Raw genomic sequence first — 16,906 nt, 5'->3', positions numbered from 1 at the left:
AAATCCATTGAAAATAAAACCCACAAATGTACTAATATAAAATAAAACATGAGCTGCCAAAACTATTATCATAAAATTCGACTGAATTTTTAAAGTAATTAATTCCAAGAAATAAAACCATGCATTTATTGGTATTTTATACTTAAAAGAAGACCTGAAGAATAGAAGCCCTGGTGAAATTTAGTACCATGTCTTAAGAGGCAAGTTTTTAACCTTGGCATTAAACTTTTAAGGTTTAATTGTGAGAATGTTTCTAAAGCTCCTCATTTTAGCTAGTTACAAAAAAGCTTGTTTTTATTTAGCAACCAGAAAAACTAATCCCATACAAGGTGGATTTTTGAAATGCTGCAAAATAAATAAATAAATAAATAAATAAACTGTAATCTGAAAAGTGCTTACTTTACTCAGTTTTTCAATCTGTTTTTCTAGCTCTTCAACACTTGCTGCTTGGTCACCTTCATCCTATACATAACAAAATACAGTATCATTTACCTGTTTTTAAGATTTATTTATTCAGTCAATCAGCAAATATTTAATGAAAGCCTCCTTCCTATATACAAAGTACTAGGATAGGCACCATGGAAATGAGAATATCAATATCAGTTCTTGCTCCCGATAAAGCATTAATCTGGTAGGGAGACACATAAAACATTACACTAATAAATAAAAACTGCCAAACAGCAGAAAGCTATAAGGACCTCAAGAGAGGTGGAGATTAAGAGTCATGGAGCTCAGGGAAGGGTGAGGTTACTTCTAGTGGGAATCTATACCAAGAGAGGCTATATGGAAGAAGTTATGTTTTAATTAGCTACTGAAGAATTGTTAGGATTTGATTGATCAGAGAAAAGAGGACAGGGCATTTCAGAAAGAGTTTGACCTGAAGAGGTAAGGTGGGGAGATGAGGCACAGATGAGTTTAGGGCTAAATTATCTAGAGCTATAAGTGCTTGGCAATGGACAATAATACGATCCTTTGAGGGAGATTAAATACCAGAACTATGCTTTACAAAGATTAGTATGGTAATAGTTGTAAGATGGCCTGGAGCAGGGAAAGGACTACAGTTGGCAAATCTAGTTAGCGAATTGTTGCAATGATTCAAGAGGAAAAGAGGATGTGGGTCGTACTAGGATAAAAGAAATAGAAAAGGAGAAAAGGAAATGGATATAAGAGATAGTACATAGTCAGAACTGTTAAGTCCTGGCAGCTCACGGATACAAGGCAGAAATGGGTGAGGGAGATGAAGGAAGGAGTAAATTATGATATTAAGGGTTTAAATCTGGGAGACTGCAAAAATATTGGTATCATTAACTGAAAGAGTCATTTTAGAGCAAAAAAGGGTAAGTTATATTTTGAACACATTGAGCTTTTAGAAGAAAAATAATCCCTACTATATAGAGTACTGATTTCATAAATAGAAATTTTGTGATTATATAAAATTTTTCATTCTACAAAATGAATATAGGAAAGCTACACCCAAAGTATATGTTTTAGAGGGAAAGCATGACATAATATAAAGTATATGTGCTTCCTTGGACTTCAGCTGCACGATTTCATATAGGCAAATTATTTAACTCCTCTAAAACTGTTTCCTAATCTGTAAATTGGTGATAACATTATCTTGTGATAACATTATCTGTAACATGGGATTTTTGTGAGGACTAAATAAGAACACATCTGAAAGCAACTAGCAGAGTTCCTGGTACATAATATATAAATAAGGTTACTTTCCTTCTTTCTGGAAGTTGTCCTTTAATTAGAAAATGTAGGTACATCTCAGGTTTAAAAAACATAAGCAATTGTTTTTGATGTTCACTTTCTATATGCTTTTTAAAAAAGCCACACTGCCACCAACCACTCTCACGAACAGATATTTCTAAACCAGTATAGTTATCTCGCCAACAGAAAGAAGTGAAAGGAAAACTTCAATAGTTTTACCATTCTCTGTCTACTCTTCACCCAAATTTAGGGGACCAATTTACAAAGGCATTTAGGCATATTATTTGTGGTAATAATAACATCATTTCTATTTATTTATTTATTTAAACATCTTTATTGGAGTATAATTGCTTTACAATGGTGTGTTAGTTTCTGCTGTATAACAAAGTGAATCAGCTATACATATACATATATCCCCATATCTCCTGCCTCTTACGTCTCCCTCCCTCCCACCCTCCGTATCCCACTCCTCTAGGTGGTCACAAAGCACCGAGCTGATCTCCCTGTGCTATGAGCTGCTTCCCACTAGCTATCTATTTTACATTTGGTAGTGTATATATGTCAATGCTACTCTTTCACTTCGTCCCAGCTTACCCTTCCCCCTCCCCGTGTCCTCAAGTCCATTCTCTATGTCTGCGTCTTTTTTCCTGTCCTGCCCCTAGGTTCTTCAGAACCATTTTTTTTTAAGATTCCATATATACATCATTTCTATTTAAAAGAGAACAGTCTCAATGACCCTTAAACCTTGACTCTTCAATTAAATAGATATTTAATAGCTATATGATTGTATAGTGACCGTTTGACCAGCAGGATGTTTGAAAATTTGCTTACATAAAAATCAACTCTATCAACAAATATTTGAAATAAGACATCAAAGTAGCTATGTATCAGCCAAATTAGCTAACTACCAGTTCTAAGACTTTTCTTATGATGAAAAAGAAGTAAAATATCTACTAAAGTTTTATTTAAAGGAGCTTTGGCTAATAGTCCTTATAATTTAAGAGATATGAAGGAATTTGAAAGGCCAGAGAGAAAGGCAATAACTACAAAGCTAAGAACGCAGAATCTATCCCTGCCATGGTTCCCCATGGTTTCCCAATCAGAAGAGAAGGCTGTTGTATGTGTCACTACATATCAAAGTTTAATTGTCCACATAACCTCCTCCACAGCAACTTGTGAGGTTAAAGCTCACATAGATTTCAACACAAACCTAAGTATTAGGGAAAGAGTCCATGTGTTGAAGGAATGAAGAGTGAAGAAAAGTGGGAATCACCCTTGAGACAGGGCCGTGACTGTGTCTCAGGGCAGTATCTTAGTCTCAGGGCAGTATCTTCTAATTGAAAGGGATCACACGGGTCTCAATGGAAAGGCTCCTGCAATTAGTCCTTTAAGGAGCATAACTACTGACACTCTACCTATACTTTAATCAAGAGGCCAGACCTATTTTCAGAGGATAATCTTATCAATAAGGTTCATTAACTAGTTAACCTTTAATTTTATTAGGAAATTGATAAATGGTTACCACTTCTTCATGATAAAGAAAAACTCTCAAATAATTGAAAGGAAATGCTAATTTGGTTTCTTAGGTCCTAAAATATTCATTATTTTCAAATGTTTTTAAACTGTTTTCTCACATTAATAACAAATACACATTTGCCAGGATTTTGATCACTCTAATTAATTCTATAATTCAACATTCATAAAAATAAAAATGACTACTTTAAATGACACATCTGGTCTTAAAATATTAAAAATGATGTTTAAATCATTAGTACTGATTTTTAATAGTCTTCATCTCCCTTAAAGAAAAACAAATGCATAGTTTGTTAATTCTCCATGTGAAAAAGGCCAGGTGAAACACATAATTTCTGTAAATAAATTCCAATTTAGTGGGATGACCACCCAGTAGAAGATACTGAAGTCCCAACACAAGGCTGTCAAATTTATGAGAGTTAACACCTTAAAACAATTTATAATATTAAGTGCTGAAAAGGGATGCTAATTCTATAAAAAGGTGATTAGTATTGGTCAGAAAAGTTTAATTCCCGCTGTGGAAACAGCTCTACTTGCCAAATGAAGCAGATTGGTTATAAATAGTATCTTTGGGTAATTACAATACTGATACCCAAATTATATACCCTTCACATTATTTGTCACAGCATGAAAGTATTTGATCAAGTGGTTTCAGAAATACAACATTATGAAGTAATTTCTGCAAGGAATCTCAGTGTAGTCTCCTTTTCAGCCTGGTACTCTTAAGAGAAGTAAAGGTCACTCTAACGATTTTTATCATTCTGGTTTAAAATATAACATGGGGGGTGGAATTTATGAAAACATTTTGTATTTATGCTATTTTTACTTATGAGAAATTGTATAGCACATGATCTTATAAATTATATTATTATCCAGATTTAGTAAAAAATTTGATTCAGTAATTTGTCATTGGTCTTGATTAGATATTATTTTCACACATTCCATCAATAATTCATCTCTCTAAGTCTTCTTTCTTTATTTCTCCAGCAGTACTGAGTTGATACAAGAAAGGAGAAGAGTTCTTTCTAGACTTCCTTGGCTAAATAGTCCTGGCATCAAGGGCAGAAGGAATAGTTGGCTGTATATTGTTTTCTGAATGCCATTCTGCAACCTATCAATATTTCTAGCATTCTTTTCTGGTAAAAGGTAAACATCAACCTTTATCTCCCTTTTATATATGTCCATTTCTATGGCTTATGGTAGCTTCACACACACACACACACACACACACACACACACACACACACACACACACACACACACACACACACACACACACACACACACACACACACACACACACCCTCTGTGACCTTGCCTTCTTCCCTTTAGCCTGCTCTTCAAAGCTAGCCCCGGGCTTCCCTGGTGGCGCAGTCATTGACAGTCCGTCTGCCGATGCAGGGAACGCGGGTTCGTGCCCCGGTTCAGGAAGATCCCACATGCCGCGGAGCGGCTGGGCCCGTGAGCCATGGCCGCTGAGCCTGCGCGTCCGGAGCCTGTGCTCCGCAACGGGAGAGGCCACAGCAGTAAGAGGCCCGCGTACCGAAAAACAAAAAAACGCTAGCCCCTCTCTTTACCTTAATTGAATCCCCTCCAATATTTTTAGGGACCTTATACCATTAATTATTCTCTTCCTCTCTTTAATCTTCAGTGCCCCTCTCTTATTTAATTGGCTCTTTCCCTTCAACCAAAAATCATCTCAAACCTTCTGCATCTGAAAAATGCTTGGTCTTTGTCTGCCTCTAGGAACTACCCTTTCTTTTGAGGCATAATGCTTGAAATAGATAAGTTTACTTTCTCACTTTCTATTGTTTTCAATCAATCATAGCCTGGCTTGTGCTCTCACCCTTCCAACGAAACGGTGCTGGCACTGGTTACCAATGACCTCTGGGTTGCCAAATACAACGAATACTTTCAGTCCTCGTCACACTAGGCCCCTGCTCCCTTAACATTGTTTATCATTCCCTCCTTTTTAAAATGTTCAAGTTTCTTGATTTTTATTATTATGACATGTGTAGAAGAGAGTTAACACTGTAGGCCCTTGAAAGGTCGGCTTACAAAATTTGCCCTTGGCTAGTGTCTGGAAACTTGAATTTTGGGGGGTTCCCCCACCCTAACTGATAAGAATAGCTCACTGGACCTAAACTGTGCTAACAATGTGGGTTATACTGCACATCTACTTTTCTTTTGGGAATCTGGAATTTGGCACATGTTATGCAGAGGGTGCCTATGTGGCCAGCCCTGAATAAACAACTCTGGGCACAGCGTTTCTAATGAGCTTCCTTAGAACACAGCATTTCACAGATTGTCGCAATTCACTGCTGGGAGAATTAGGCCCATCCTGTGTGACTCCACTGGGAAAAGACTCTTGAAAGCTGGGCCTGGTTTCCTCTGGACTTTGGCCCATATGCCTTTCTCTTTGCTGGTTTTGCTTTGTTTCCTTTTGCTGTAATAACTCGTAGCCATGGCATGACTAGATGCTGATTTCTGTGAGTCATCCTAGTGAATCGCTCTGACTCTGGAGGTGGTCTTGGTATTGGAAATCCCTGACCCACTACAGAAATTTTCTACACCTTTGTTCCTTCTTCAACAAGAAGCCTTGTGGGCTCTTCTTAAATATTGACATTCCCCGGGGATCCAACCCCAGTACACTACTCTAATTAATAAACCAATCCTGCTGTGCAAACTTATCCAACTCATTATTTTAAACTATTGTCTATGTGCTAATAATAACTTCCAGATCTACACTTTCAAGACTAAACTCTTCTCCAGACTTTAGATTCTTTTTTTTTTTTGCGATACGTGGGCCTCTCACTCTTGTGGCCTCTCCTGTTGCGGAGCACAGGCTCCGGATGCGCAGGCTCAGCAGCCGTGGCTCACGGGCCCAGCCGCTCCGCAGCATGTGGGATCTTCCCAGACCGGGGCACGAACCCGTGTCCCCTGCATCGGCAGGCATACTCTCAATCACTGCACCACCAGGGAAGCCCCCAGACTTTAGATTCTTAAATCCAACTGACTGCTGAGCTTCTGAACAGGCACCTCAAACTCAACATGTCCAAAATAAACCTACCATCATTTCCTGTCTTCAGTTATCTGTTCCATATTCCCCTCCTCCCCTGTCATCTATTTCCTCTGCTCCTTCTGATTTCTCTGTCTCAGTTAATGGCAACAATAGCAGAGCAAGCAGTCCCCAAGCCAGATAGCTGGTATCAACCCTACCTCTCCCTCCATCAACCTACACAGTCCATCTTCAGATACTACTCATTTTTCCTCCTAAATATTTATTGAATCCTTTCCTTCCTTTAGTCCAGTTTCAGACCCCTCGTAATTCACCTAAACTACTGCAATATCTCCTGATTGATCTTCCTACCTCTGATCTTGCTCTGTTCAAATCTATTTCTATCTTCCACAGAGCTGCCATAGTGAGCCAATGAAAAAAATCAAGTCTGACCATGTCATTCCCTCACTTGTAAACCTTCAGTGGCTTCCTATTACCACAAAACTATAAAATCCGAGTTCACAGTTGTGGCATGTGAAGCTGTCTCGTAACACTAGAGCACTTGTAAGTCGCTTAAAGCACGTTGTGATTTCAAGGCTCTGCGCCCTTGCTCATGCTGTTCTCTCTGCTTGAAGATTTTTCCATGGATTCCTGGATTCTTCTCTAGGTTAACATTTAGTCCAACTTGTAGCCTCAGTTAATGAGTCCAGAAAGCCTTTGTGAAAATTTATTCCTCAGAAAGGTTCAATGTCCTTCCTTCGTACCTGCCTAGTACATTGTAAATACCGCTATCAAAGCAGTTAACACTTAACACATTACATTTTCTTACTGTAAATCTTCCTCAGTGAGACTGTAAATTGAGAGGGGACTTTGATCAAAAATGCCTAGAGCTAAAAAAAAAAAAAGGAAAAGAAAAAAAGCCTAGAGCTAGGCACTTAATAAATTGGGCTTTGAGAAATACATCAGTTTCATTAAACCTGACAACACTTTTAAGGCATGAAGTATTGTACAAAATAAATGTAAGATAGCATGTTAAATAGATAGAATGAAAAAGGATACCTAAAATTAAGAATCTGAATAGTTCTCTGGAGAACTCTCATTATATAAACAGAAAAATTTAACTTCTTTTATTCAATGTAAATACCCTCTCTGTATAGAAGGCATTGTATTCTACTCAATATTTACCTAACCATCACAAAAAACTTTGAGGTGAATATTATAATATTCAGTTTCAGATGAAGAAACTGAGTCAAGTGTGACAACGAAATTCAAACCCAAATCTATTTGACTTCAAATTCTGTGTTATTTTCAATATGTTATGTAATATTAGTTAAGTATTGAAATCGACCTAAATTTGATTACCTCATCTTCACAGATCTCAGTCTTCTTTCCTTTTTTGTCTTCTTTATCTTCTTCATCCTCATCATCTTCATCAGCTTGGTCATCACTATCATCATCATCATCATCATCATAATCACTATCTCCTCCCTTCCTTCTTCGTTTGCGTCCTGGAGTGGGTGTGCCCAGTGGATGCTGTTCTTCTCCAAGATCAATGCCACCTGAAGTGTCTCTTTTGCCTGTTTTCTTAGCATGAATGATTCTGAGCCTTTAAGTATGAAAAAATGATGACATGGAAGAAAAGCCTTCTTCTTATACTTTTTGAAGAGCATACTATGAGTTGTAAGCAAAAATACCTTATGGTATTTCTCTCACACTGATCAATAAATGAATGACAATAAAAATTAGCATGAAAGAAACTTAAGAAGTATGTTCCCAGAAACTACAAAATATATTAACATTCAAGAATTATTCTGGCTATCTCTTTGGAATTAGAATACATTTTTTAAAAAACCAGAAAACTGAGAAGATTAACTCAGGGATGGCCAAGTGGTAAGACCTGATCCTATACTATCTGACTGAATAAGTTTCAATTCAAGTTACTGCAAAGAAACTATCCTCTTAACACAGAAGCTGAATAATTTCAGCATTATATTTCCTAGCAGGAAGCTAATTAAGTTTTAATGCTGAATACATTTGGATATGTTAGGCCCTCTATAAAAGCAAACTTTAATTAGAAAGCAATTAAGGAAAAAAGTAGTAGTTCCAAACAGATTCTATTTGTGACAAAAATAACCTGATAGCAACAACAATCTTAGAATATGTGATTGCTTGACTTCTTTGAAAGAAAAAAGATAAACTGACTTTCTTCTAAGTTTGAAGCATATGAGCTCAGTGAATATCATTATATCTTTTGTCTACTGAAAATTCTGGCACTGAGTTCTATTAGTTTCATATCTCATCTTAATTAAGCTTTACCTTTTCTAATTCTTAGATAAAATAAAGTTTAAATTCTACCTTTGCAATTTGTATGTTTTACTCAGAAACTTGCAAAAAAAGGAAAACAGTATATTAGTTTTAATAAAACATGACTTACTTGCGGAGTTTACCTTCTACCACCCATTTATCTCTCCTCAAATTTGACATGTAATCAATGTTCTTGTCGATTTCACTGCCAATGCAAAAGTTTATTAGAAGACATATATTAATCCATTATGCAATACATTAATTTGGTAAGCAAAATGATGCAGTTTTGGGGTAAGTACAAATGATGATTGCCAATGAACAGCAAAAACAAATGAAAAATTGTATTAATACATAGCTAAGAGATGCGTAGAAAACTTAGAGATGCCCAGCAATGGTAGAAATGCATGGCTCTGAAATGTTTGCATTGATTATTTTCCTAGAAAGGTAAAGGAATAAAAGTAACATAATTAAAATCTGTAAAATAATGAACAGTAAGAACAAGATGAACATGGAATTTGTTCACCAAATCTTCAAATACTATAGTGGAGGACTTACTTTGACTCTGAAATGAGATTAAGTACTTTTTTTTAAGTGCAAATTAATACACAATAAATAAATAATATTAAGATTGTATCAGCACATGATAAAAAGTAGGTAGATAATTCTACAAATGGCAGCTACTAAGGAAAATCAAGTAGTCATTTATCATCAAAAGATGAAAGAAAAATTCTAGGTTTTTGCAACAGTGCTGGATTCTGGAGCCATAGCAAGAAAAACCTGCTTACACTTCAGTATACAAATAAATAACAAAATTACCAAATAAACAAAACGGGTTACAAAGACTATACACAGTATGATTCAAAATTTCTTTTCCAATAGACTGCAAAGAAATACATTGAAACATTATTAGCAGTAGTCATCTCTGAATGGTGAGATTAGTGTAATTTTAATCTTTTTCTTTGTGGTAGTCTGTAACTTCAAAATTTTCTATAAGCAATTTGTATTACTTTGTGACCAGACAAATTCAAAACAGAAAAGAATCACCAGAAATGTCTGGGCATATGCTTACCTCACCACACTCTTGCTGCACGCCAGTTCATTGATCAGGAAAGCCAGAACTGAGGCTTTCTGTGCTGGAGTGTGAGCCTGAAAAGCTTTGGTCTTCAGGCTTTCAGTAAGCTCAGTTTGTCCACAGTGTGCTTCCATAAAAATTTGCAAAATCTCGGAAACATTGTCTCGATTCACACCAACATTCAGCAAATGTTCTCCAAGAGCTGTTTTGGCCTATAAAAGGTTGGCATTTTTATCAGTATTGACCACAACGACTCATAAGATATAAACAATAAGACTTTTAAATATTGGTATTATATGATTTAGGTATTACTGACAAGGGCTTTATTCACATTTTTGATGAAGTGGCGATAAAACATGACGTTCAACGTCATTTAGTCAACAGATGATAGACAAGTTTTCAAGTACTTGTAATTTTTCTCTTCCTTCTTCAAACCCTTGGTTAAAAAGTTTGGTGGGGGGAAGGGTATGTAAACTTGTGGCTAAAAATGGTCTCACCATACCTTCTTTGACTACAGACACTATCCCAAGCTTTTCCAGGCTCTACCAGTAGTAGTGGGGGAGAGGTTGAAAAGTACTAGCAATGTGTTTTCTTGCTCTATGGTGTCACGGATTTTATTGCCTAGTATGCTGAATGAATAGGGAGATGGAAAAAAAAGTAACAGGTGCATCTGGAAGATTCTCTCTACATTACCTAGAGCAAAGCTGACTGAAATGTGTATCTTAATTGGAATTAAGATAAATTTGAATTATTGAGTATCCACTTAGCAGTACAGTATCTTAACATGCTGGTCTGTAGGGGCCTTGATTAGCCTCGGTTATTCATAGTGTTTCAGAGAGAACACAGTATAATTTCAGAAGGCACACATAAGTTAATTGCTTTATGAATTAAGAATTCTCTGTTTTGCTGAATATCACTTAGGTATTTCCTTAAATCAGATTGCTTTTTACCAAAAGCTAGAGGGAAAGAAAGTAATCTGGTAATGATTTACATTCCTTAGGCTTTGTGAACCAGGTTTTTCTAAGTTTGCACCAGTTGTACCAATCTACCTTTAACTTTGTACGAAGTTATGTAGAAAAAATTGGATGTTTGTACAATCTTCTGCTAATACACTAAAGCCAGCTATCAATGCACTGATAGTACAAATTAAAAAAATTATATTTTGGGTTTTTTTACCTTGTATCCTGTAATTAGACCGGGATCACATACAGCAGCTGAGAGGAGCCTCACAAGCAAGTCTTGTACTTCACCCATGCTGTCTCCTATATTTAGCAATCCCTCTTGAAGAACACTCAGGTTTGGAACATCAATATTCACATCGAAGCCCAAAACTTTACCAAAGTTTCGTAAGAACTGCACCACCATCAGACAGTCTGAAAATGTACTTCCAGAGAGAACAAGTCCTGGAATACGAGGCAACTCTGGCAAAGGCTGAAAATAAAAGAAAAGAGAGAAAAAGTAGTTCAAAAAGCCATGATTTTATAGCTCCTGAAGTAAAGTAAGTTGCTATTTTTCTCTTGCGTTATACCAGTGGTCTTCCCGCTGGACTGTAAACTCCCTGGGGGCATTTCTATAACCCCATGGTACTAAGCATAGAATCCTGAACACAAGTAACCACTAATAAATTTTGGTTGAACTCAACATGAACTTAGATCTCTGCAAAAGAGAACACTAATTTTAACTTAGGTATTGATAAAACACACGTTATACAACTGGACCAAAAATCAGGTAACATAAGAAATAAACATCTCAAAAGTACTTTATCATGGACATACTTAGTAGGGCATATGCAATAGTTTCTTCTACTGATGTAGATTGATTTATAATTCACACTTTTTTGGGAGCTCAGAAGTTAACAGTGTGCATCTGTGTGCCGTATGGTTGGAGAGAGTACCATCTTTAGTTAATGACTGCAGATAAATTACTAGGTCCACATGACCAGAACCCATGACCCTATCAAGAACCCAGTAATACTGCAACTATCAGTCTTTAGGTTTCCCGTATATTAGCGAAACATTGAATTTCAGTGTTAAAATTAGAGAGCTCTCTTGCTATTTCTCAAATATGCTCACATATTAACATTTTAATGACTAACTGTATTATCAGTTGTTATGGACATTTTAGAAGTTAGATAAATAAGTAACCTAAATTAAAAACATTTTTGTCCATGAATGGGATTCAATAATAGTACTTTCAATTCTGATTGAGAAAAATGTGGCTTGTAAATATTTCTATTTATCTAAATTTGCCCTTGTTCAAAAACGTTTCCTCCACTCTGTGCTTGCTGAAATAACTAACCAAAGACTTTTTCTACTAATAGTGTGTGGAAACACAGAACTAGGGACAGTTGCTGATATCATACAAATCTTTTGTTACATATGAAAACCATTTAATTCTGAGTTTTCTTTTTTCCTGAATCAGATCAGACATACACATTTCCATATGATTCTAAAAATTTATATAACAAAGCTAACGACAGTAAGGCTTAAAATGGACTTACAAATATTTGATATAGTGCATATGGATTTAAATGAAAACAAAAGATCACTTAGGACAATTTAGGATTAAAAAAAGATCATTTAGGATTAGCAAGAAAATAAAGCTCACTTAGGATTAAAAAAATTGCTCACCAGGAGCTTATTAAACGTGTTGACTAACCACTATACCCATTCTGTGCTTAGGAAATTTTAAACATCCAATTGACTAAAACTAGAATGCATACTTTCACTTTTATTTAGAAGCATTTATGCTAGGTAAATAAATAGAATATTAGTATCATTAAATTTTCCACTTGGGTACTAAAGTTTGCTTTAAGCACTTTAGAAAAGAGCTTGCATAATCAAGAGACAAGCACTATCTGTATATCATATGGCATGTAAGTAAATATAGATGCTATTGACCAAGTATAATATTCTATTACTGAGACAGTATTATAGATATGATATGCATTATTGTATAATTTTCTAGGAATACTATCTTCTTAACTATAGCCAAACATAATTGATTTCTATTCATAAGTATGTGAAATCATGCCAGTTATCACGGTGATTTTGCTCTTTCCAAGTTGCTACTTTTCTGTATTTTAGCAATATTATAAATCTGTGAAGCATGATGGAAGAGAAAACACACATGAGGTACTTTGCTTGGATACATTTCTTGGCTTTCAGGATCATAAACAGTATGGGCTCTGGAGTTTAAAAAACTGGGGACTGCATCCAAGTTGCCACTTATGAGCTGTATAATGTTGAGCAAGTTCCTTAACCTCTCTGTGTCTCAAGTTTTCTCATCTGTAAATGGGCATAAATACCAGTCCTATAGGATTGTGGTGAGGATTAAATGAGAAAATTCATTTAAAGCACTTAGCATAGGGCCTGGCATGTACTAAACATACTCAATAGTTAGCTACCATCACTAAAGCATTGAAGGAGGTTATAGATTATAAATCCTAATTTATTTAAACATCCATGGAGGCATGGGGGAGGAGTTAGATCTTTCTGTAACTAAATGCCTGGGAAGGACCAAATGAAACACAGAAATCCTATCTATTTCTATAATTCATTTTTATAGATTTCTGTAGTATTTCTACTTAAATTAAAAAGGTTTGCAGTGCTCCGTTTGTATATTAAGAACTGCCATTATCAGCACAGGGCTCTAGAGAGGTTTACTCGTGGCCATCCAGGAGGGACAGATTGACCTAGACTTGGAAATCCACTGCTCCAGCTAAAAACACAAGGCTTTCATAATGGCAGCTCTGGCAAAGGAATCAGGTGAGAACACAAAAAATTAAATTTATTAATGAAATGGTTTACTTGATAAATTACCTTTTGGTCTGCTAAGCACATGTCTTCATTAGGCTTCTTTAGTTCCTTTGCCATTTCTAATTCTAATCTTCGTTGCTCTAGTTTACGTTCTTTATTTAATCTTTTCTCATCACGTTTTTCTTGCTTTAACCGTTCTTTTTCCTTAAAAAGAAAACCATGTCCACATATTCTGTTTAATCATTATACGTGTTTAAAAAACCTCCAGTTAAAATTTAAAAAGTAATCAAAGTGTTATTTCCATGAAAAAAATTCTCTTAGGATGTTTAGGAATAGACTTGGAATTACATAGAAACAATGACGTATTTTGCTTTTCAGCGTTTTCACCTTTTGAGTTTCAAAATCATCTTATGACTGTATGTATATATACATACATATACAAAATATCAATATTAGTTTCAACCCAGATTATTTCATTATCAAAATTTATTCAATCCTTTCCCAGGCTATAATATGAGAATAAAATAGTTATTAATAAAGGCAGGTATATAAAATGCACATGGGCAAGTAAGTATTAATAAAAAAAAGTTAACTAGTATGAACAAAAATTTTTGTGTAGCTCAAGGAAGCAAGAAAAGATTTACAGCATGAAAATGGAAGCAACATGTTTGAATCTGCAAACGCAGTTCTTTCAAAGTGAATTAGCTAGTCTTAAGACGTGCACCTATGATGAAATAAAAATATTATTTACCACTCTAAACAACATTTAAAATAATGTAAAATGGGTTTTGAAGGCAATTCCAAAAGCTTTAAAATTATTTTGGGTAATGGCAACAATATGGAAATAATCATCCTGTTTCCCTGTTGTAGAGTATGGCATTCTTTTGGAAGAAGTGACTTTCTATAATAATACTGGTGTCATTACTTTATCGTCACACATCAAATACAATTCTCTTTTTAAACTGAAGTATAACTGACTTACAATATTATATTGGTTTTAGGTGTACAACACAGTGATTCGATATTTTTATACATTCTGAAATGATCACCATAATCAAGTCTAGTTACCATACAAAGTTATTACAATATTAATGACTATATTCCTTATGCTGTACATTACATCCCCATGGCTTATTTATTTTATAACTGGACATCTTAATTCCTTCACCTATTTCATCCATTCCCCGTAATCCCCCTCCCCTCTGGCAACCACTAGTTTGTTCTCTGTATCTACGAGCTTGTTTCTGTTTTATGTTTGTTTTGCTTTCTAGGTTCTACATATAAGTGAAATCATATGGTGTTTGTCTTTGTCTGACTTATTTCACTTAAGACAATACCCTCCAGGTGCATCCATGCTATCGCAAATGGTAAGATTTCATGCTTTTTTATGGCTGAGTAATATGCCATTGTATATATACATATATATATCATCTTCTTTATCTATTCATCTATTGATGAACACAGAGGTTGCTTCCATGTCTTGGTGATTGTAAATAGTGAGGCAGTGAACATGGGGGTGCATGTATCTTTTCGAGTTCGTGTTTCCATTTTCGTTGGATAAATACCTAGGAGTGGGATTGCTGAATCATGTGGTAGTTCTATTTTTAAGTTTTTGAGAAACCTCCATATTGTTATCTATAGTGGCTGCACGAGTTTACATTCCCACCAACAGTGGACAAACATCCCCTTTTCTCCACATCCTTGCCAACACTTGTTACTTCTTGTCTTTTTGATAAAAGGCATTTTGACAGGTGTGAGGTTATATCTCATTGTCCTCTGCCCACAATCCAATCAAATACAACTCTTATTTATTAGAGGAGAAATAATGGTAGACTCAACAGGCAATTCTAAACTATTACCACATACGTCTTTCAATTTTCTTTATTTTTGCCAAAATAAAGTCCAAATCCTTACTTTTGAATTCAGGACTCTCTTCTTTTCCAACCTTATCTCCCACTGTTATAGTCTATGTAAATTTAGTCAAACTATTTGCTATTCCTGATAAACATCTATTGTTTCCTTACCTCCTTATATTGGTGTACTCCAGTTAGGAAGGTCATTATTCCCATCTTGCATACAAACCCTAATTAAAAACCTCCACCTCCTTCCTATTCCTAATTTCTCTTAATTGTCCTACCTAATTATAGCTCTTACCTATAATTTTAACCTAGCACTATTGCTTCCTCTAGTATATTAGCATTTTTGCCCATATCTTAACCATTTCCATTTCAATTATCACTGGTAAGACAGCACGCTGACTGCTGCGGCAGAGCATGCCAAGGGGGAGACAGAGAGGAGTGGAGAAGTAATACATTCCCAGCCAAGAGCTGAGAAAGCACGATTCTTGGATATTATTTTTACCTAGTGATATGCAGTATCTTTCAAATTAAAAAAGCATGTCCATAATATGGAATAGAATGTGACATCTATACCTTAGGATGAAATGGAGGTTTGCAAGAAATCTTAGAAATTCATAGGACCTTTATTACTTAAAGACAAGCATCTACTCCCTCAGTGGGATACTTTAAGGGAAACATGGAGTCTCTAAATTTAATGCATTTATTCACTACTTTATTTAGTGACTTCTACTGAATTGTATAGGACTAATACAAATCCTGCGGTTTTGGTATAAAATGACTCTCAAAGAACCAGAGCTTCTAGGATCCCCTCAACAATAAACTAATATTTAAAATGGCATATAAAGACAGTCACAATCTAGCCCCACACAAGTTCTGGTCTCCTATCTCATGATTCTCAGTGAATCTCCCAAACTCTAGGCACATTTTGTGATACAACTGTGTTGAGCAAACAGTGTAACCAGTTTGAGGCACTGCTTGGATGATAATGGTAATGATCATGAGGGGCGGAGGGGGGGGAGGGGGGAGGAGGAGGAGAAGCAGCAAAGCCAAGAGAGGTATATGCACAAGGTTAAAATTGACTAACCCCTCTTTGTACCTTCCTCCCAAGATCCCAGAGGTCCTGTTTAGTTGCAACATTGTATTTATGTACCTGTCATCCCCTCTTGACAGGAATGCATAGCCCTTCTTACTTCACACAAAAATAAAGCCTATGTTTTAATTTTTCCCACAGCTAGTTCAGGAGTTTTAATATTTCCCTTTTTTGAGCTTCCACATAACTTATTACAGCATTTATTGCACTGAGAGACAATTATTTGTTTAAAGTTGATCTCTCGCACTGTAGTGTGAACTTCTAGAGATCAGAGGAACCAACTTCTGCACCTCTTTGTGGACCTATTCAATTCCCAGCAGTATAATTTGCCAGAAGCCCTCAGGAGAGTTTTTAATATTATCTTTGTCTCTGACAACTCAAGCCTGTATCAGTGCAATTTTCCTCTCGCACTGGTCTAAATATTGTTCTTATTTCCAACTATAATAGTTATCATATGTCTCTAATGGACATATACAGTGTGCATTAGCATATAAAAATTATTTAAGCATTGATTAATTTGCTGAATGATTAAATTTACAAATGCCACATTGTTTAAATTTCAGGGCAATAACTTAC

The 16,906-nt window shown here is 35.6% G+C and overlaps 1 protein-coding gene across 28 annotated transcripts in view; it reads right to left on the bottom strand.

Annotated features, from left to right (window-relative positions):
* The window catches only part of BAZ2B (bromodomain adjacent to zinc finger domain 2B), a 385,223-nt gene that overhangs the window by 43,972 nt on the left and 324,345 nt on the right, over window positions 1–16,906 (bottom strand). For all 28 annotated transcript variants that reach the window (XM_067741804.1, XM_067741805.1, XM_067741777.1 and 25 more), the window contains 6 exons: window positions 13,445–13,585; window positions 10,800–11,054; window positions 9,621–9,835; window positions 8,682–8,756; window positions 7,610–7,853; window positions 400–462 (listed from right to left, as the gene is read on the bottom strand). In XM_067741804.1, coding sequence (XP_067597905.1) covers window positions 400–462; window positions 7,610–7,853; window positions 8,682–8,756; window positions 9,621–9,835; window positions 10,800–11,054; window positions 13,445–13,585 — 993 coding nt within the window. The remainder of the gene's footprint in view (window positions 1–399; window positions 463–7,609; window positions 7,854–8,681; window positions 8,757–9,620; window positions 9,836–10,799; window positions 11,055–13,444; window positions 13,586–16,906) is intronic.

The sequence above is a fragment of the Pseudorca crassidens genome, chromosome 6 (genome assembly GCF_039906515.1).
Source record: "Pseudorca crassidens isolate mPseCra1 chromosome 6, mPseCra1.hap1, whole genome shotgun sequence".
NCBI classification, from domain to species: domain Eukaryota; kingdom Metazoa; phylum Chordata; class Mammalia; order Artiodactyla; family Delphinidae; genus Pseudorca; species Pseudorca crassidens.
Note: the sequence above shows the minus strand (reverse complement) of the source record. Positions and strands in the feature narration are given on the sequence as shown.